Source organism: Eulemur rufifrons, chromosome 19, assembly GCF_041146395.1.
Source record: "Eulemur rufifrons isolate Redbay chromosome 19, OSU_ERuf_1, whole genome shotgun sequence".
NCBI classification, from domain to species: Eukaryota; Metazoa; Chordata; class Mammalia; order Primates; family Lemuridae; genus Eulemur; species Eulemur rufifrons.
This window is the reverse complement of record NC_091001.1, coordinates 73,146,832-73,169,632: the sequence shown is the minus strand read 5'-3', so window position 1 is coordinate 73,169,632 and position 22,801 is coordinate 73,146,832. Positions and strand designations below refer to the sequence as shown.

At 42.0% G+C, this 22,801-nt stretch overlaps 1 protein-coding gene across 2 annotated transcripts in view; it reads left to right on the top strand.

The window, feature by feature from the left end:
- EML6 (EMAP like 6) overlaps positions 1-22,801 on the top strand; it is a 226,629-nt gene that overhangs the window by 158,639 nt on the left and 45,189 nt on the right. For both annotated transcript variants that reach the window (XM_069494454.1, XM_069494451.1), the window contains exons 17-24: positions 722-822; positions 2,101-2,303; positions 4,543-4,654; positions 4,912-5,039; positions 8,976-9,117; positions 11,929-12,081; positions 12,263-12,394; positions 18,961-19,049. In XM_069494454.1, coding sequence (XP_069350555.1) covers positions 722-822; positions 2,101-2,303; positions 4,543-4,654; positions 4,912-5,039; positions 8,976-9,117; positions 11,929-12,081; positions 12,263-12,394; positions 18,961-19,049 — 1,060 coding nt within the window. The remainder of the gene's footprint in view (positions 1-721; positions 823-2,100; positions 2,304-4,542; positions 4,655-4,911; positions 5,040-8,975; positions 9,118-11,928; positions 12,082-12,262; positions 12,395-18,960; positions 19,050-22,801) is intronic.

Below are 22,801 nucleotides of genomic sequence, written 5' to 3'. Positions count from 1 at the left end.
AAAATTATGTCCTAATGTGCCAGACAAGAACATCAAATAGTCCATTAGGCCCAGGAAACCCTTAGATTCTAATGTGATGACTCTGTACTTTAAAACAGAAATTTCCCTGACACTGTGAAATACCAGGTCTACAGTCTGTCCGTTTATATTTGTCCTTCTGCCGCTTGGGTTATACATCTACATTTCTGAATGTACAGCATCCCCAAGTGCCTTGAATCAGTAGGTGACATCCTTTCTCCATGGCTGTGAGGGGCTTCAATTTTTAATGAATACATTTCTAGCCAAAAATTCATTGAACTCAAAGTGATGCCTTCCACAACAAGAATGATATGTTTGAAGCCTCTCGTTAATACGGTTGCATTGTCTTCTCTTTTCTCCTGCCCAAGATCTCTGAATCTGCAGAATGACTTGCATTCCTATGATGCCATTTGTTTTATCTTATGGAGACATTATGACATGTTTAAAATATTTCCTTAATTTCCTAAAAACATAAGTACACTTTGGTAGCAATATTAGGGTAAGAGAAGGTTTAAACTTGCAAAGAAAAGCCAAAACTCATTATTTTAACGTAGACCTCTGTGTGTATTTTAAATCATTTTCTAATTTAGTTGTCCTATTAGATGTGCTTAATGACAGTTAGACCAAATGGATGCTTTTAATAACACTCTATATCAGTACTTCCATACAAACTAGAATTTTGTTTCCTATTTGTCTCTTACAGAGGACATAAAGATAAGATATTTGTGGTAAAGTGTAACCCACACCATGTTGACAAACTGGTTACAGTTGGGATAAAGCACATCAAATTCTGGCAACAAGCAGGTACTGTCGTTTGGGTTTATTGTCATTTATGTGGTCCAGAGCTTTACCCCAGCTGCAAAGAAAGAAAAAAGACAAGCCATTGCCACTACCTGGCTTGTCTTGGCAATCTAAAATAAAAATATGCCTAAAAAATTCTTTCGAAATTCACTTAGGACTGCTTAACATCTAAGCTGTGAAACTTAGAACACTCTGTATGCTATGCATCTTCCTCAATATCTAGAAAGCTTTGGAAAATGTTCTGCTCTGAAAATAATTATTTTTATATTTAGTCTTCTGTTCTGAAAGTAGTAATTATGTTGGACTACTGAGCAGGAAATAATCTCTTTGGGTGAATAAAATGTTCAATATTTTGAAGGTTCCTTTATCTGTCATTGAATTTAGCACATGAATTCAACCCTGACTCTGTACACAGTGGTCAAAATAAATATTTGTGGATTATAATGTTGCTGATAATGATGAGCAAATAAGCATGGCAGAACATGGAAGAATATCTTATTCTTCTCACTAATAAGCCAGACCCATTGTTGCAGTTGTTTCCAAATTCATTGTATCAGTTTTTGTACCAAGCTCAGTCTTACAATGCACAAAACGGGAGTAAAGTACTGCTCAGGGCTTTTTGCTTTCAAAGAAAGGATGATGTCACCCAGTGTGTCTGGAGAGCCAGCCTGTAGGGAGTTGTCTTGAATGAAGCTGCAAGGAAACGTGCATGTCTAAGGGACGAATCTGATGGTTTGTCCCAGTACCTTCCCTTCTTCTCCATAATTCGTTTTTCTTACCTCAAAATTGCTGTGATAAAAATTGAGGCGGAACACGTATAACATTCTTACGTTTTGCATTTGTAGTTGGTACTGTTTTAGTCTTTTTGGTCAGTATTCTTGACTTTCCTCGCTCCCCCAGGCACTTAGTCTCTCCTTCCTCCGCATGGCACAGAACTTACCCTGAGCCTTGGGTAGACACGTGCCTTCGGCTGAGATGCGGCTGGAGTCCTCTCTCCAGCTGTACCCTAAGTTCCTTGAAGACAGGAACTCTTTCTTTGCATCTTCCTGTCCCCTCATGGAGCACTGGGTCCACCACAAAATAGGGATTCATTAAACACTGAATTAATGAATGAGTGAGTGAGAAGTCCTCTTATAATATTTTTATGATGATCTTCATAACTTTCATACATCTTTATGTGTATAAATAATGAAGGTTTTTCCTTGAAGGTAGTCACTCTACATGCTCATAGGAAATGTCAATTGATTTTTGTAAGTAATAAATACTCTCGGTCTACTCCAGGTGGGGGCTTCACTTCTAAAAGAGGAACTTTTGGAAGTGTCGGAAAATTGGAAACAATGATGTGTGTTTCTTACGGACGAATGGAAGATCTAGTGTTCTCGGGAGCAGCTACTGGAGATATTTTTATTTGGAAAGACATTCTACTGCTGAAGACCGTGAAAGCTCATGACGGGCCTGTGTTTGCGATGTATGCATTGGATAAGGTATGGCTTGTTTTTCAGAATTCATTTTCCTCCTCAGCTTTCTAAAATTATAAGGTAGTCTGAGGAAGGCCACCAAGAGGATGCCTGTATCTAAAAACACTCCTATCTGAATTAGGAAGTAGTTGTCATGAAACTCAGTTGAGGGAAGATAGCGAGGGGAACATAAATATTTTTATGATTTTTTTGTTTATGATTGTTTCTTTATATGCAATTTCTCTCCACTTTTTTTCACACTTGCTCTTCCTGGCTCTCACTTGTAAGGACACCTTAAGTGCCAGGATAAATGTGGACACACAGCAGCAGAAGAGTACTAAGAAGTATTTCAGTGTTGTTTTCTTCCTTGGTGGTACAATGAACAGAGACCTGGAAGTATCAAGTAGTTAGATTATTGGCCTGTACATTAATTTGTTATGACCAAAAGTTATGTTCATAACCAGTTTGCTCCTGTGTAGACAGGCTCAGCTTTAGCAAGAGTGTTAGAGTGAAGTGAGTTCACTGGCCATGCTTCCGCTCAAGCTCTTCATTGCCCCGGTCTGTCCACCTGCCTTGCAGTGTTCCTTTACAGAGATGACACTTACCTGTGTCTTGGTCCGTTTTTACTGCTATAACAGAATTCCTGAGACTGGGTATTTTATGATGAACAGAAATCTTTTGGCTCACAGTTCTGGACTGAAAGTCCAAGATCGAGGGGCTGCATCTGGTGAGGGTCTTCTTGCTGCATCATCCCATGGCAGAAGGCGGAAGGGCAAGGAACAGTGAGAGGGGGCCGAGTTCACTGTTTTATGATGAACCCACTGCTGCAATAATGGCATTAATCCATTCATGAGGACTCTGCCTCTTTTAAGAGGCCTAACCACCTCTTAAAGGTCCCACATCTTGATACTGTTACAATGGCAATTAAATTTCAACATGAGTTTTGGAGGGAACAGACATTTAAACCACAGCACCTTCAATGCTATTAAAACACCTTCTACAATCCACTTGCCAGGAATTACCAGTTTTTTCAATTTACTTGGTGGTACCGGTTCATCTGTGCTCTCTGACTTCTAGTCTAAGCATCCCAACACACCTAGCTAAGACAAGCCTCACTTTTCATTTACCTGTCCCCAGGTAAATACGTTGATCCCACTGCAAAGGTAGGTTCATGTTAGATGTGCAACTGTAATGGTTGTTGTAGTGGTTAAGCTGTTTTTTTACTGACAAATGTGTTTTTGGTTAAACTGCAAATGTTAGAAAAGATTAAAGCAGAATGCAGAATTTCTGTAGGCCCAGAAGTAGATATGATATAACTTGTGTAAACTCTCTTGTTTGGTAAGTTAAGCTGCAGAATCACGAGGAAAGACAAGGATGTCACAATATCATATACTGCATTTAAACTTAATTTGAGTATTAAATTTCCCTTGGTACAAATTCTATAATAAGAATAAGGATATTTAATGTAATATACTTCAAAATACTATTTCTTTGTGAACTTCATTGAAATGCATCAAATTAAAAGTTTCTGAGAAAACAGTGAGTTACTATTTTTCTTAAAAAAAAAAAAAAAAAATGTAACCCTTCTAAGAACAGTTGGTATATATGATAAACTACTGGAAAGGAAAACTAGTAAAGCCAAAAAATCATAAGCTTAGAACAAGAATGAAGATCACTGTTCAGTAAAAAATATATATATATATATCTCCAATAAATTAAACTTTGTACTTTCTAGGTTTTATAAAAAATTAATATGGATTTTAATTGTGGAAATTGATGTCTACTGAACAAAATATTTATAGTAGGATAGTTTCATTATATTAAGAACCTAAGTTACTCTTAAATAATGAAGTTTTCTTCCTTCTTATTTAACAATAATTTTAAATTGTGATGTTATTTCCAATCCATTTGGTAGGAGTATATGAGATACCAGAAAGTCTGCTAGGTTCGGGGGCTGGTCCTGTCCCACAGGAACTCATGTTCCGGATGGGAGACTGGGCACAGTGTGCCGACTGCCAACCGTGGTCTGAGGAGAGTGCAGTGAACACAGGGAGAATGTGCTTCATCCTGCTAGAGAAGTGGGGAGAGATGCTTTCCGAAAGTATTATATGAAGAATGTTCTTGCTTTAATAGCTTTTTCAGTCTCATATATTTAGGTAGATAACCATCACAAAGCTGCCTTACCCATGGGGGAATCCTCTTGGGGCTGGGTGGGTAACTGGGCATTTTGATGTGTATATAATACCCACTGTGTGTGCCTTCACAGGGCTTTGTAACCGGTGGAAAGGATGGAATCGTGGAGCTCTGGGATGATATGTTTGAAAGATGCCTGAAGACTTATGCCATTAAAAGAGCAGCATTGTCAACTAGCTCAAAAGGTGCCACTCTGAAATATGCAATAGAAATCTTTCTGTTCACGGGGATGGACAAGATAGTACTGAAGTTCTTGGAAAACTATTATCAAATCAATTCTTTCTCTTTCTCCCACGTTCAGAGATCTCAGCCCCTGATACAAATGTCAAGGATGACTGCCTAGTACCTAATACTTCAGAACTAATAAAAATCAAATTTATATAGTAATTAGTCTTTTTTTGGTCATTGTTCTATTAAATACAACATCTCCCCCTACTCCCAGGCTTGCTTTTGGAAGATAACCCTTCCATTCGTGCCATCACTTTGGGACATGGACATATCCTGGTGGGAACGAAAAATGGAGAGATTCTGGAAATCGACAAGAGCGGCCCAATGACGCTACTCGTGCAGGTACTGTGTTTGTACGTATTCTAAACCACAGTTCAGGGCTGGGATGAAGGAGAGGCAAGGGAGGTGCTTAGGGTGCAGAATTTAAGGAGGCACCCTTGGTTGTGCAAGTGTTGAATTAGTTACCTATTGCTGTGTAACAAATTGCCCACAAGCTTAGCAGCTTAAGCCAACACGTGGTTATTACCTCACAGTTTCTATGGACCAGGAATCTGAGCACAGCCTAACCAGGTCCTCTGCTCCGGGTTTTACAAGGCTGCAGTAAGGGCCAGGGTTGCAGCCTCATCTGAGGCTCAGTTGAGGAAGATTTTTCCCAGCTCACTGAAGTTGTTGGAAGAATTCAGTTCCTTGTGGTTGTAGGACTGAGGATTTTTTTTTTCTTTCTTGCTGGCTGTTGGTCAGAGGCCACCTCAGCTCCTAGAGGTGCCCACAGTTTCTTGCCACAAAGGGTTGCCCAACATAGCCTCCTGCTTCCTCAAAGCTAACAAAAGAGGAAGAAGTAGATACCATGATCTCATGTAACATAATCACATCATCATATACCGGTAATCATGAACATTCCATCACCTTTGTGATATTCTGTTGGTTAAAAACAATACATGGGTCATGCCACCCTGGAAGGGAGGTGACATGCAAAAGTGTGAAAACCAGGAGGGCCAAGAGGGCCACCTTAATCAAGAGCCTGTCCTTCATGGTCCACCTCTGGCCACCAGTTATTCTTGTCACTTCCACTACAAAATACTCCTGCCAAGGTCCCCAAGGGCTGTGTCCTATTACAGGATCTGCTCAAAGTCCAACTCTCACCGTCTAGATCAGGTCTGGGTGAGGATGAGGCACCTTAGGTACGTGTCCTCTCCATCTGTTGATCCATAAAACTAGCAAGACAAGTTACCTGCTCGCCACGCGCCAAACATACGACTGCCTCTTTGGGGGGTGTGTGTAGCTCTTGTCTCAGCCTTGATTCACATGAGCACATTGACTGCTCCTTACCCTCCTCTCCCCTCAAGAATCATATTTAGGTAAAATCAGGTTAAAATAAACATCATCGGAATCCTCAAGGAGCAAAGAAATGATAGCATCTCACGTCCTGGTGGGGCGATGCAGGATGTGGAGCAAGTAGGTGGTCCTGTCTGGTTTGGTGACGGATAGACGGCATTTTTAGGCACGAGGGGCGTGGGGAGGGGTGAAGGATGTGCGCCCAGAAGTTGGAGTGAAAATACATGTGCTGATTATATGAGCTTCAGGACTTCTGTGGGTCGGTGGAGCTGCTTCCCCTCCTGCCCTCGATCTGAGTCGTGGCTGCAGGCTTGCCGTAGCAAGGGTGAACCCCAAAGCCCCACTGAGAGGGTCCCTCTGATCTGCAGTACCCTGCACATAGGTCTGCACACACACCATGGCTCGGAAGACCACAGGGTTTTAAATATACCTGTATCCAAGCCTCACCCTGGATATCCTGAATAGATCTGTGTTTTTAAAAAAAATCTGCAAAAACACAAATCTCACAAGCAGCCAGGATGGAGAACACACATCCTTGAGGCATGACCTCTTTGTGCTCCAGCGGTTTCTTGTTTTTGTTGTTTCCTTCCAAACTGATTTTTTTTTCTGTCTGGCCATAACTTCTTATTTAATTTTATTGAAAAGTATCTCTTTTTAATCTCCAAATGTTTGCCAGTTATGCCAGTATGAAAATTGTTTCATACATGCTATATTGCTAAATGTCTTGGAAGATTTATACTGTGATATGATTTAAACGGCACTGTAAGATTTAAACTCCAAGTCTTCTCATTTTAACAAGTATTATGTTATAGCCAAGGCAATTTTATTTAAGTATGTTGTAAACTTGAATGATAAATGCTTTTTACTTTTTGGTTCTCTACAATTTTCTTCTTCCCTATATTTGTTTCCATTGCTCTAGTAATAAAAATAACCACAACTGCCACTTATTGAGCACCTGTTATGTGTCCGGCCATACTATTGTGCAAAATGCCTCTCTCATCTCCACAACAGATTTGCTCAGTTGAAATTGTTTTATAGATGAGGAACCTTGAAGCCCAGTAAATTGCCTGCAGCTACATGCTAAGAACTGCAGAGCTGGGATTCGAACCAAGGTTTGTCTTTGCACCAGGCTGTTCCTTCCCCACGTCTCCCAGCGTGGATGCTGTGGGAAAGCCCCTGAGCTATGGGGTGGCCGGTGGAGCTGGTAGAACCCACAGATCAGATGTTGGTTACACCGTTCTCACCTTACATGTGCACTGTTCTTTCCCTTTTCTCTCAGCATCTCTCTTTCCCTGTCTGTTCCATCATTTGCTGTTTCCTTTTAGGTAGAACTCAGTAGTTCAGTTCAACTGATGTCTGCTGGGCTCCTGCCAAGGTCAGCCCTGTGCTCTGCAGTGTGCACCGTGGAACAAGGGCTTCCTGCTCTCTCAGGGCTAACAGTCGCCTGAGCCCAGGAGTTTGAGGCTGCAGTGAGCTATGATCATGCCACTGCACTCCAGCCTAGGCAACAGAGCAAGACCCTGTCTTTAAAAAAAAAACCCGAAAAGTTTCTTCCAGCCTGCCTCACTTGCTGTTCATTCCTGTGTTATGCAGGAATTAAAATAATAAAATTAGATTGTGGAAATAGAATTTTGAAATCAGAATGAAGCAGTGGTTTTGAAAGGATCTCAGAATCCACAACAACCGTGTCCTCAAGCAGAACATACAAAGGGGCTGAGTCCGTAGAAGAGCGGCAAGCAGAGCTGGTCTGGGGGATGTGGGGTGGACTCCTGACCTGTCCTCTGACTGGGACCCTGAGTCTGAGAGGCTCCTGAAGAGAAGAAAAATAGAAAACTGGGGATGTAGGGTGCTCCCAAATCCCATAAATCTAATCCCATAAATCTGCAGCCCCTCATTTTCTCAGATATTTGAATGTCAGCTGTATTTGGAACTTTGCATCTTCTGCCAAATTACTGTTTTGCTCAAATAGCTTCCCCGTTAAATTGGAATCATCCAATTTCTCTTTGGAAAGCCACCTGTTCCCAAAAGCATTCCAGCTACAATGCTTTGGAATGCCTGTGTAAGTAAGGTCTTCCTTTTTTACTGAGCAAAGCGTTTTTATAATTAGCCATTAAAAGCAGAAATTCAGTAAATAATTTGGTCTGTTTGGCTGCTCTATGCACTAATCTCTTCTTTACACTGCATTATTGAGTGACAAATTATAGGAATCAAAGTCATTTTCTCCTTGGTTTTATTTCTGTTGTTATTTTAAGCCAGCCAAGCGTGTTTGTGATAAGATACAGGGCTGTGGACTTGCTCCAGTGCACGTTAAGCACCTTTCAAGTTTCTGGTGTTCATTGTTGGCACATGGACAGACCAACTTGTGAACAGATGCTAAACTCGAGCTACACCTAGGACTCTTGAAATGAAAATTCAGCTCTATTTCTGCTCTGCCAAATGCTCTGCAGTCAAAGCACTAAAATTGCATAAATAACGAGAATATTGCTGTCCAATTCCACTGACAAAGATAGGTGGCACCTACATCTTTTAGGATATGATTTTATTGAAGGAAGCAGTTTGTGTCCTTGTGATCAAGTTGCTTTACTTAGGAGGTATGTATATATTAAGTTTATTCAGTATCAACCAGGATAAAATGAGGGCATTTCACTCTTCACCTGGGTGTTTGTAAGTGAGAAGATGTTTGGCATCATATAAACAAAAGCAATAGGCAAGGAGTCCATGTTTTGCTTTCCAGATGAACGAGTTAACATCACATGGGCCCAGCTGTAGATTCAAGTTCAAGTGAAAAAATTTCGTGCAATTATTTTGGCTAAAGGAAGCCCAAACTGTGTGTGTCTTTGTACCTGTTTGGGTACTCTCAGGCCGAACGTGCAGCATGAGGCTGAAGAAGGCCTCGCCAAATAGCCGAGCAGAGATTATGTTGCCCCTCGTCCTCTCCCGCAGGGCCACATGGAGGGAGAGGTGTGGGGGTTGGCCGCGCACCCTCTCCTGCCCATCTGTGCAACCGTGAGCGATGATAAAACGCTTCGGATCTGGGAATTATCCGCCCAGCACCGGATGCTGGCGGTACGGAAACTCAAAAAAGGTACGTAGCATCCCCTTACACATCTGTAAAAGCGTTTACAAGCAACAGAATGTGTTGGGTTTATTCATTCATTCGGCTAATGTTTACCGAGAGCAGCTGTTATGTGCTGGGCAACGGGAATCCAGTGTGTGTTGCTGCAGTCATCGCTGAGCACAGGGAGAATCACGCCGGAAGGCTGGCCCGATCCGGCTCCGTTGTTCACGGCGTTTTCTTGCACTGCCGACACTTGCCACCTGGGGGCAGTATGTCCTTCCTCTTCTCATCGGGAGCTGCCGGACTCAGTTGAGGCCTATTAGCTCATAAGGAATGCGGTTTGTCTTTGTGACTAATGGTCTCCAGAACTTACTGATTACTGGAAAACAAAGGTCAGTTATGTAGAAAAACAATACTTAATGTCAAGAAGCAAGAGGTATACTGAAAAGCACGAATTCGGTGAACATTTATTGAGTAGCTTCTATGTGTCAGGCACTGGGGATCCCAACGTGAATGAATGTCCCATCTCTAGAGTGAGATGGACAAGACTTGAACAGGGTTCCAGCAACAGAAGGCCCACTCAAATTGGGCAATTTGAGGATAGTCTGAAAATACAGGTCTATTATAAAGGGATGGGGACAGCATAAGGAAATGGCCAGGTACAGTGCAGCGCCATGCGGCTGGGAGCAGCCGGTTCCATCATCAGCCCCAGCCTGAAGGAGCAGGAGGACAGAGTGATTCCTGCAACCTTGAAAGCGGCAGCTGTGTGCGATGACAGCCTGAGAGCAGCTGTGACGGTCAGCGAGGGGACCTGGGCAGTGTGCAGTGTGACCCGGCAGGGCAGTGAGGGGAGTAAATACCCCAACCTCCCCATCCTTCCTCCGTCCCTCCAGTCTCCTGCTCATGCTTCCCCCTGGACAAACCCGGCCCAGATGACAAGGGAGCCCACTGAAGCAGTCCACGCAGGCCAGCCCTGGACACAAAGCAGGGCGGAGAATGGCACAGAGGGGATGGGGAGGGACAAACAAGATAATCTGGCACAAACGAGGTACCATGGAGGCTCGGAGGAGAACTACTGGCTGGAACTACTCCATTAGGGAGGTGTCGTGGGGGCTGAGACTCAAAAGTTCTGAAGACAAGAGAGTGAAGGGATGGGCACCTGCCCCTAGAATATTTGCACAGAGTAGTTTCGTAGGCAGAGAGACATGAGGAGTGTATTCTAGGGGAGTAAAACGAAGAAAGACATCAAGACAGCAGTAAGAGTCGCGATGTTGGCACGCATCTCTGAGCCAGAGACGGTGCTAGCACTTCGCATTTAGTCTTCGTAGGAATTATGGAATTATTATTGCCACTTTCAGATTAGGAAACTGAGGCACAGGGAACTTAAGTTGTTTGCACAGCTAGTAAGTATTAATAAACTGAATTCAAACCCAGGCAGCATGGCTCCAGAGGGCACACCTGTGGCCACTGCTGGATGCTGTCTCCCTCTGCCGTGTTGCCTCTCTCTACCCCAGACTCCCGGGCCCTGGTAAGTAGGGGAGCCAGGATTCCAACCCAGGTCTGAATCCAAAGCCCGGGCTTTCAACCGCTACAAGCAACAATCATTTTGGACACTAATTTATATTGGGGAAATGATAGACCAGGACCTCATTGTAGGAGACTTGAATGTCATTCAATAGACTTTATTCCTCAGGTTAAAAATTTAGTTGAAAAGAATAACTGTTGACCCATCTTAATAGGATGACCATTCAACCCAGTTTACCCCTGCTGTTCTGGTGTAATTATTAATAGCTCTCCTTTTTACTCTCACACGTGTCCTGGTTTGTATAATAAATTAGAGTTCACCTAATCTTGATAACTCCTCAAGGGCAGGCTTGTTCTCCCAATACCAGCACTGTGTCTGATTCATAGTATGTAAATAAGTGCTAGGTCCATGAACCAATAAATACATGATTTAGATGAGCCAATTTCAGGTTATTGGTATAAACATAGCTTGCAGTGTACTGTCAACAGTGACAGTAATTTGTAGGGACACTCAGTATGAAATGCCACAGCACAAGGCTGAGTGGCTGTCCCCTCCCTGGGGCTGTGCTTACCAAAGTCTTGTCAATAAGAGGGGTGGCAGGGGGTGGGTATTCTCTTAAACAGGCTTCCTATTAAACATACCCCCACGAAGTCCATGTTCCTCATTGAGGAATGTCTCCCTGTGGCCCTACAAAGAGCTGGAAAACAGCTGGAGCAGCAATGTCATCCCGGTGCCAATGAGTCCTGCAGATTCCCCTTGAGAGGCTTTTGTCCATGTTCCATTCTTCCCAGGACAGAAGAGGCAGGAGCAAAACCTTTCACCCCGAGAATGATGCACTATGATCCATGGATCAGAGAATTGGAGTGGCTAAAAGTATTAATAGAACAAGGTTCTCTAAAGCCAGTTTGTAGATAAGGCATGACATCCAAAAAATGATTTCTAGAAATGTTATTACAGAGTTCCTGTTCTTAAATATTACCTCTTTTCTTGGAAGAAAAGATATTGGTTAATATTCTCCATTTTGCCCCACTTGTCTTTTGAAAATCTCAGGTATTGCGATACTAAGAAATGAATGAATAAACCTCATAGAAACTGAAAATGTATTTTTTACATTATGATCATTTTCCTTGGATTTGGGGGGAGGGAAGAGATGTTTTAAATTATGAAATTTTAGTTCTCACACGTGCAGTGTTGAAGACACGGTCACATGTCCATGTATAATGCACATAAGCAAATTTCTCCATCTCTTCTCTTGGTTCACTTGAGCCTGCAGTGCCTGATGGGAATGGCGTTCTTTGTGAATTCTTTCACAGGTGGAAGATGTTGTGCCTTCTCCCCTGACGGGAAAGCCTTAGCAGTCGGCTTGAATGATGGGAGTTTCCTGGTTGTAAATGCGGACACTGTTGAAGACATGGTCTCCTTCCATCACAGAAAAGAAATGATCTCTGACATTAAATTTTCAAAAGGTGATAATGACCACAGATACTTTTTAAAATACCACAGTCTGGGGACAAAAAAATTTACAAGAATGGACTATTTTACTAACCAATGTTTCCTTGATCTTTTCTCCACTTTAAAATACTAAGTTCCTGGAAGTAAACTCCCATATAAAATGTTTTAGTGCTAACTGCACCTTTTTCTTCATAGATACGGGAAAATACCTTGCCGTGGCATCCCATGATAACTTTGTGGATATTTACAACGTGCTTACGAGCAAAAGGGTTGGCATCTGTAAAGGTGCTTCTAGTTACATTACACATATTGACTGGGACTCTAGAGGTAAAGTATGTTGTGTCTTTTAAAATATAATTTCTGTGTTTAAAAAAATCAGTGTCCACTTATGGGTTGTTTTGAGAGAGAATGGCAGGTGAGTATTAGAGAACAATGGGGGGAAGCCCCCAACAACATAAATGGCTGTGATTGTACAACCCAGAAGCAGCTGCTGCTAACATTTTGAGTACTTTTTCCATCTTTTAATTATTATCATTATTAATTCAAGCCATTGAGTTTTAAGATGAAGATACATGAAGAGTTCTGTTATGTCACAAGCAGCACCTCACCTTTGGGTTGGGCGTTGGTGTCCTTGCCTTGGGTCTCCACCTCTTCCCCTGTTCTGACCAAAGCTCTGCCTCCTAGAGAGCCACCCAGAAGGTCTCAAGCCATTTCCCTCCTCTAGTGCAGGTAGAAAGCTACATGGAGCTTGCCTAAGGTTTCTCTGCTCTCCAAAACTCCCAACCCGCCCCCCCACCTCCTCCAGGTCATGCCCATAAACACCAGGAGGGTTTGTCATTTATTTAACTAATCACCTAATGCTACGTGCAAAGTCTTGAGCTAGAAAATGCGGAGCATCTAGATGTGAGTAGGGCGTGGTTCCTACTCGCTGTGGAGTTTGTAATTTAGTGAGGGAGGCACACACTGGTTAAGGCTTGAGAGCCAGAAGTGGCGAGTCACAGGGGAAGTGGTGAGCAGGGCTCAGAAAGAGTGCCCGGGGGACACCAGCACTGTCGTGTGGGTTGCTCTTACATCTAATCCTAGAGATTTTCCTGGTGTTAAGGGTCTGGAGCAGGCATTTAGGAATGGGCAGGGTGCTTGCTTTCAAAAAAGTTGTTGTCCATGGTGTTAGAAAGCACCACGCCTGATGTGTGCTCTGGGGGAAGAGCTCCCAGGGGACTCCATGGAGCTTCACAGGAGTGATGTTTGAGATGGATGAGCTGGAATTCACCAGATAGCAAGTCAAGGAAGAGCATTCTAGGCAAAAGGAATATGTGTGCAAAGATGCAGAGGTGGGAAAAACAGGGGCGTGATTAAGTAGTGAGTAATGCTGAGGGTGCAAGGGGAGGGGACTGGAGATGCAGACCTGGGCGGAGTGTGAAGGAACCTCTCTGTCATGCTAGGAAGTTTAGCACTGAACTTCATCCTGTAGGCGCCAGGTGACTCTAAGGTATTTAGAGTGAGGCATTCCCTTCTGTAAGTGAGCCTGGGGTTGGAGAGCAACTGAAATAAACCAGGAGAAAGAGACAATGAGGACCTCAACCAAGCAGGGGTTATTTCAGAGACGCCAGAACGTTTTCTTTCAAGTATTTCTTGAAGTAGTGGCTGTAGACTGGGGCTTAGGAAATCCTTCTGCCAGGCAGGTATTTAGTTGTAACTGTACTTGCCACCCTGGAATTGGGACTTTATGTCACCTTTACAACCTACAGGGGTTTTACAATAGATGGAGAAAAAAGCATGCGATTTATTGTGAGAGGTACAAGTCCCAACAAGGGCAAAGGGAGATCAGATAAGTCCCTCGCGCTTTCATGTCAGGGCAGTGACGGTGAATGCGGTGCCAAAGGCTTAGACTGGTGTTTGTCACCAGGCAGGACACGGGCCACTGGAGAGTGATCTAGGAACCAAGGAGGCTGATGGCAGCAGCTGTTTCTCAAACTCCTTCTTTGATATTCTCTGCTTTGTTTTGTTTTGTTTTTTCCTTAAACAGTGATTTCCCCCTATTTATTCTCTTGCCAGGTAGATGAACCTACAGTGAATTTTATTTAGAATCTACCACACATTAAAACACCTGATAGAATGTGTAAAATCCTACCACTACACTGCAAGGATCATTAGGGGGTTAGAACCCATTATTATTTATATTGGGGAGGGGAAGGGTCAAGAAAAAGTAGATTTAGAAAGAGTAATTTCTGATTGGGAGGATTTATAGAAAATTATTTTTAATTGTGGTAAAATACACATAACATAAAATTTACCATTGTGACCATTTTTAAGTGCATAGTTTAATGGTATTAGGAAAATTCACATTGTTGTACAACCATAACCACTGTCGATCTCCAGAGCTCTTTTCATCTTGTCAAACGGAACTTCTGTGCCCATTGAACAGTAATTTACCATTCCCCAAACCCCTGGCAACCACCAGTCTACTTTGTCCCTGTGAATTCGAACACTCTAGTTACCTCATATGGGTGGAATCATACAGTATTTGTCTTTTTGTAACTGGCCTGTTTCAGTTAGCATAATGTCCTCAAGGTAGGTTCATCCATGTTGTAGCAAGTGTCAGAATTTCCTTACTCTATAAGACTGAGTAATATCCATTGTATGTATCTACCACGTTGTGCTTCTCTGTTTATCTGTCGATGGACAGCTGGGTTGTTGCCACATTTTAGCTATTGTGAATAATGCTGCTATGAATATGGAAAAACATATCTCTGCAAGACTGATTTCAGTTCTTGGAGGTGGAATTGCTGGATCATATGGTAGTTCCAGTTTTAATTTTTTGAGGAACCACTGCACTGTTTTGCATAGCACCCATACTATTTTATATTCCTACAGTAGTTCACAGGGTTCCAAGTTCTCACATCCTTGCCAACACTTCTGGCTTTGTTTTGATAGTAGTCATCCTAATGGATGTTAGGTGGTATCTCGTTGTGGTTTTGGTTTGCATTTAGGGTAGGAGGAGGTTTGTTTCTTTCTTTCTTTCTTTCTTTCTTTCTTTCTTTTTTTCCTTTCTTTCTTTTTTTTCTTTCTCCTCTCTCTCTCCTCCCCTCCCCTTCCTTCTTCCCCTTCCTGCAGACGTGTAGGCCCTGTGTCAGTTGCTAGGGACATAAAGAAGAGTAAGTCCCGGAAGGAAAACACAAGGTCTCGGCCAGGATCAGAGGGTTGCTGCCATGGAGGGGCCTAGGTGAAGGTGTGTGTACAGTGTGGAGCCATCACTCGTGGGGAGAGAGGCAAACCTCACTATTTCTATAATTCTGCCCAAGGCCAGCCTCCCAGAGCTCTGGACAATGGAAAGGGCACAGGGAGTGAAGAGCAGGAGGTCAAGGTCTTTGAAAAGCCACCTTACCTCTCATCCTATGGGCTCCTCCTGTCAGAGGAGGGGGTTGGGCCAAGAGATTGCTGTGGATTGAGAGTAGAATAGAATACTTGTGATTTTTAGGGAGGAATTACATCTGGAGGATAAAAGAAAGCGTGCCTGTGAATCTTCCCTGGTCTAACTCCAGTCCCATTAACCAAGAAACATGTGTCACCCTGATATTGTTGGACTCTTGATACCTTAGCCCCCAAAATGCCTGATCTTGGGAATGTGCCCTGCTGCCTCGAGACTAGCCTCACTCTCACAGCAGGGGCCTTGAGGGTCTGGCCAGGTTTGAGAATGGAATTTAGAAGCAAGGATCTGTTTCATGCCTTTGATCCTGTCGAAAATGGTGACAGCATTTGCTGGAGCCAGCTGGCTTGTCAGGGGCGGGGATGGCACAGCCGCCAGCCGCAGCAGCCTCCCGTGCCCATGGCAACCACAGGTCCTCAGAAAAGCTAAAAGCACACCGATCGGGCTCTTGCAGGAACATCAGCTACCCCTCAATGAAAGCTTTTGCACAAAATGCTTGAGAAGGAAAAAATATATGGAGAGAGAGAAAACGTAGAAGGATATTTTCTAGACGCTATAAGTTTATTTCTAGAAATATCAGGACTATAAGATCTTTTACAAATTAACAGTTTGAGCTGTAATAGGACATTTAATTCCCATTTTCATTGCAAATATTCTGACATGTTTGCTATGTTTAGTACCGATTTTGGAATTAGTCTAACTTGTAAATTACATAGCAACCGAATTGATGTATGTGGATCACTCTCTGGACTACAAAGCTCTGTGTTACACCCTTAAGACGTGTGATTACCTTCTCAGTAATGAGGACGTGTGTCTCTTTCGGTTTTCTTATTCTGTGTGAGCAGACATTTCCAGTGAATAAAAATGTGATTCTGAAAGAATAGGTTATTGTTATTCTAGGGCAATTATATATGCATTAAGCAGATTTTTTGCTCTTTGCCCTCAGAATATTTCAGTGGTTTTTATATAGAGAGAGAGCGTGCTCATGCAGCAGGCAGAGCGAACAAAAAGAGTGATGACCTAAATATTTCCTCTAGGCTTAAAAAAAAAAAAAAGTGTAATAACAGCAGTAAAGAAAATTTTGGTGGGGGGGAGAAACCACACCCATAATTATGCCTTCCTAATAGAAGAATATTTTTGGTTTGTTTTTTTTCCCCCTTCACATCCTTGGTTGCAAGGAACAAGAACCCACTCAAACCAGCTTACATTTTAAAATAATAATAAAGGATGAATTTTTTGGAAAGATGTAGAGATATCTCATAAAATCCAAGAGCAGGAAGCAACACCTTTCAAGGAATTGGCTTTAGGAATGAACGAGAAAGTGCTCAGAAACCAAGCAGGTAGTTCCTCTCTCCTCGGCTCCTGTTCTTGGGCAGCTGGTCTTGGCATCGACTATTCTGGCTCTCGAGTCTGCCTCTGCCCCTCTGTCTGCACCAGCAGCTTTCCCTGACTCATTGGTGCAAGGTCTAGTCTCGGCTGCCCCAGTATGCCACACTCTGTTCCAGAATCTACATCTCATCCCGACTAGGTACCCACTGATCCAGCTTCCCAGATTCCAATGTCCCAGGAGAGAGAATTTGATTACCCAGCCCAGTTTGGGCCTGCGCCCTCCTGGGTCAACATCTGCCTCCAGAGTACAAATGTGACCTAAGGGGCCCAGCCCTTGGCAGGGGGCGTGGGCTAGGTAGGCACCCCACAAGGTGACTATGACGCTACACAGCACACGGCACTTCTGGTGCTTGTCTATGTCAGATTGTCAAATGTTCTGGCCATCATAAATTCCCTCACTGAGACGTTTTTCATAGTTTTGGGTCTGTTTGGTTTTTTTTAAGTGAAGTAGGATCTTTGAAACTATGGTGTAAAGTGCGTTGTTGGAATTATTCAAGAATTAACAGTCCTCTGCATTCTCTCATGGCCGAAAATCATCTAAAATTAGCCACATTCAAATGTCTTCACTGAATCCTTTCATCCTTTATGCACAAGCTTTGTTGTGTGCAATCGCTCTTGAGGGTCCTAAAAATATATCACACATACATTTAGTTCATTGGAAAAATATTGATTACTCATTTTCTTATAATGCTAAATGGCCAAAGATAATTAACATTCTTTTCTTTTCTCACTTATGTCCATTTAGCCATAAAGTCAGGAAGATGTGCCCATTTCAGAGGATACATTTGGAGATTCACTTTCTCCTCAGAGTCGAGGCAAAACTCGCTTATCATGTTATAACTCACCAAATTAGAAGTGATTCAGGCTGTCAGTTAAGAAAAGAGAGAACCTTGTTTTTAGTTAGTCACTCAGAAATAGACCCACACTCTGTACAATCTATAATAACTCCTTAAGATTAGCCAAGCTAGATTTCAGACCTAGGTGGTGCCTATTTGAATGTTAAAGAACATGATATAAACCACAGATTTCTTATTTTGTTATTATTGTTCCAAGAAGGACATTTCAAGGCTACTAGATACATACAGTTATGGGGGAAAAAGGGCGGGGGGTGGGGATGAAATGTTATAATGTGTGTGTGTGTGTGTATATATATATACTGAACTATTTGCAGAGGAAATACTATGATGTCTTAAATTTTCATCAAACGGGTGAGGGAGTCAGTAGAGGTTCATGAAATAGAACTGGCTATGTTTAGTTAATAACTGTTGAAGCTGAACACTGGGCACATAGGAGTCCTTTATACTACTCTTCCATATATTTTTTAAATGTTCCATAATTAAAATGCTGAAAAATGCTAGAACATACATATCTTGAGTTACTTAAATTTCAAGCCATAAGAAATAGTTGCCACTGTAGGAGGAGAATTAGGAAATCTAATATTTTTTACCATCAGTCAAAATGAATCCAAGGTTACAATTTGACATCAGACTGAAAGACTATTTTTGCTTACCATTTTGTTTGGAGAAAGTCTTGGATTTCTTTTCAAATTTTCAATAAGATGAGGGTGGGGTGGGGAGAGAATGAGCACTTACAGTTTGTTTTGTGTGTCCTTTCTGTTTCTAAATTTAAAAGACAAATTTATGGACCTAAGTAAATGTGAATGCTCACAAGAATCTCACTTCTTATGCCATAATTCTTGCCAAAGCAGTTTGCATTTACTACTTCTATGTGCTAGGAGGCAACTGGGAAAAAGAGGAAAATATTGATTTTTGTCAGACTTTAGAAAACTCTAGCTATTTTCAGTGCAACAGAGTAAAACACATCAAGCTTGATTCTTCTGTTATTTGAAACATGTCCAAGGTCAAATTTTAAGAGATTCATAGTCTAATAATCATAGCTTTGGAGTTTGTACCATGCCATGTAATTACCCTTACATGCCTTTCTGAATAATTCAACATGTATCTACTCAATTTGAGACTTAGATAAAATGAGTCAAAATAGTGGCAGCCATACTTATCATTTTATAATAAAGAGATAAAGGCAGAGTTTAATTGTCTGTTTCATTCTATCATAACAGGAAAATTATTGCAAGTTAATTCAGGTGCCAAAGAACAACTATTTTTTGAAGCTCCAAGAGGCAAACGGCACATAATAAGACCTTCAGAGGTAAAAATATCACACACATGATTTTTTAAAAACATTTTGTGAAGATTTAATGTATGCATCTTAATAAAACCTACCAGTCTTAACTACTAATATGGGTTACCTTTAGTATGCCTGTACGCTTGATCATCTCTTAAATCTGATTGCTTTGTCTGGCTTCCTGATTTCTAAGGACATATGGGTTTACTGTACCACTGATGTAGCAATGTACAGTTGGTGCTCTGCTTAATTTTTCTCTGCCTGAGGACAACGAATAAGCCAACAATTTGGATGCTACATATTCCTTTTCCACTCAACATGTCATTTTGTGCAAAACTTTTTACGAGCGTAAATTTTTAAAACATATTTTCTCCATGTTTATTTGTAATAATAAACAATATTATCTATAACAATAACAAATTTGGGGAACAAAAACTATCCACAATGTGACTATTATAATGTATCAAACTATTTGCTTTTTTTTCCCTATTTCCTCATGTCCTTAATTACATATGTTATTTTTTAATTCTTAAAATCAAAGCCTAGATAAAATTTTTGAACCCAGGCCTGGTATAGTGGCTCACGCCTGTAATCCTAGCACTTTGGGAGGCCAAAGGGGGAGGATTGCTTGAGCTCAGGAGTTCAAGGCCAGCCTGAGCAAGAGTGAGACCCTGTCTCTACTTAAAAAAAAAAAAAAATAGAAAAATTAGCCAGGCATTATGGCAGATGGCTGGTAGTCCCAGCTACTAGGGAGGCTAAGTAAGGTAGGAGGATCACTTAAGCCCAGAAGTTTGAGGTTGCAGTGAGCTATGATGAGGCCACTGCATTCTACCCAGGGCAACAGAGTGAGACTTGGTCTCAAAAAAAAAAAATTTTTCTGTAATCCATAAACACCCTCCTGAAAGCTAGGGTGCTTTGTGGACGAGTCTACATGAAAGGAACCCTGAAGACCAAAAGGTCATTGCCTGATTAAGTGCTAGAGAAGTCTTCTTAGTTCCTGGAAACAACTTGACTCGTTTTTTGCAGGTAACCTTTGATAAAATGAACGGGAATATTGCTTCCCTAGAGGAAAAGAAAGTAAGGGTATGCCACTGAGTGACAAGCATCTGCCTCTCTCTAGCTTTAGTTTGCCAGTATTATGAACGTTCCCAGTATTGTAAGGTACTCCCAAAGACATTCGGAGACATGTACATTCATAATATTTTCATTGTAAAGGAAGCATATGTATAGTACTTAAGAAATATGTTATTATAGATGATGGCATTGTATTAATGGAAACTGTTTACTGATGAATTGATCTCACTCCCCAATTTCAATTTATTTATCTCTTATTAGTCCTCATTTTAACTTTTTTATATGGAGAAACTTGTAAGGCCTTGAGTAAGAGATATTTTTAATTGTCATTGATTCACTGAACTTCTGTGGAATGTGCCAGGCCCTTTATATACCTACATTTTAATCATCATGATAGCGTTACGTGGTAGTTGTCAATCCCGTTTTACAGATCAGGAAATAAAGCCTCCATGAGAGTAACAGAATCACAGAGCTGTGATCCCAATCTAGAGGCCTCAGTGTGTGACTCCACAGCCTAGACCTTGAGGCCTGTCGGATTTCTCCTGTTATTTAAGCATCGTTTTACATCACTTCAGCTGTGTAGGTCATTGCCTTCCTGGTCTAGTGCCCCAAAAAAAGTATATGAGAATGAAGTGTAATTTCACCAAATGGTAGAGGGGGGTGAGGCCAGCTTGGGACAGATGAGCAGTTATTACATAAAAGAATATGCGCAAGAGGGAAATTCATGTTCTGCTTCCCAAGGTGACAGGCTCTTGCTCTGAGAGTTAATTTGTCCCTCTGTGGTGCACATCTGGAGTACTAGAGGCTGATTCCTGATGATGTTGGCTGGGGCGTCCCTTCAGTTAATGTTTCTTGGCTAACCCCTTGGTGGTGCCGCTGCTTTGAGCACTGAAGAGGTAGCATGTCATTTGGGTCACCAATATCGTTGGGCCCTTTGACTGAGTATGAAAGATTTTGGAAATCTCCTTTTCAAAGTTTTTTTTTTTTTTTTTTTTTTTAAAGAAACAATCATGGTGAAACTAATATAAAGCTTACCCAGAAACTTGTTAACCATGACAAATACTAAAATGTCCATTTAAAATCCATCCAGTGCAGCCTGGTGTAGTTAGTAGCACTATATCAGAAGGGAGACTCTTTGCAGCTCACCACCAAACTCCCACCCTCAGCATGCTGTCACTTACGTGCTGTGACCTCTCTGTGGGCTTTGGTGGCCGCCTCTGCAAAATGATGAAAAGGTTGTATCTGCCTGAGGCGAGGTGCTGAGGAAAAGACCCCTTGCAGACTCTCCTTCCTTCTAAGCTCCAGAGTTTTAAGAAAGTTGATTTAACCCTTTTGGGTTTTATGGGTTACAGGGATCGTTTGTAATGTTTCACTGGAAGTGCAATTTCTGCAGCTTCCGTCAAGTCAGGCGTTTGCTTCCCCTGGCGAGCGCAGTGTCCCGATCTGGCCACGGTGTGCTGTTGGGGTGACTGCCACTGCAGGGTCAGCAACACCAGCTGACCCTCCTTTCCGGTCCAGACAATGAAGCCAGCACCAGCCAGGGAGTGGGGCGGACAAGGAGGGTGTCAGAGATGGGGTGTGGACGGGAGGCAGTGGTCGAAAAGCCTGCTTCCCCCTGGCTCCCTTCCTGTGGAGGTCAGGGTAGCCTGTCATTAGGGATTGGGGACCCTACTTCCGCCTCAGAAAACTGAGGTCATTGCTGGTGGAGCCACCTTGAATCACCTTAGTGTGTGGCCCTGCCCGAGGCACCCACTTCACAGGACCTGATGCAGATTTTTGGTTCCAGTTCTGCCTGTGAACAAAAGAAACCCAGGACATTAAACGATGAGAAATTTAAGTGACTAAACCATGTAGAGCACCTTACCGCATTGTAACTAAAACCCTGGCTGTATTTTTATCTTGTGATTTCCCTTCTAAGCAGTAACAGCAAGCAGAAAACAACAGAACTGGAGGCAAAGAGCGTTAGCAACACGTAGTGCAGTCTCCAAATCCAAAGGGAGAGGTCTGGGCTTTAATGTCACCTACAGTTCTCTAATGATTTTCTATACTTTCTAAACAGTGCTTTAAAGTACTTGTCTAAAGGACTGTAATACTAAGATATGCTAGCAGATCTTGAATGGAAGTAAATGAGATAAATCCTCCAGGAAAGCCTAATATATTGTATTATTGTTTGTTGTTAAAGAAAAGTCTCAGTTTTGTCAGGATTTAACCTATATTAAGTTGCCATGAATTTCAGACAAAACAGTTTTAAAGGATAAAATGTATATTCATGGCAATACAATAGGAACAGCTTTTCAGATTTTTGAGATAGTCTCTATGGAGCGTAAAAGTTATTAAGCTAGCTGTAGAATCTTATTACTTTTTTCCTCCAAGGGAGCAGTCATTAAAAAAAATTATGACTTATAATTAAAAAAAAAAAAGTTTGCTAAATGATTGTCTCCATTGATCAGATTAGCTCAGTGATTGTCAACCGGGAGCAATTTTGCCCCGCAGGGACATTTGGCAATGCCTGGGGATAAGGGTGTGCTACTGCCACCCAGTGGGTGGGCCCAGGGGTTCTCTAAACATCCCGCCATGCACAGGACAGCCCCTGACAGCAAAGAATTGTCCAGCCTAAGATGTCAGTGCTGGGGTTGGGAAATCCTGACTTATCTTGTTGCATACACAATGATAAATGTGTGGTTAAGAACTAAAAAACTTCA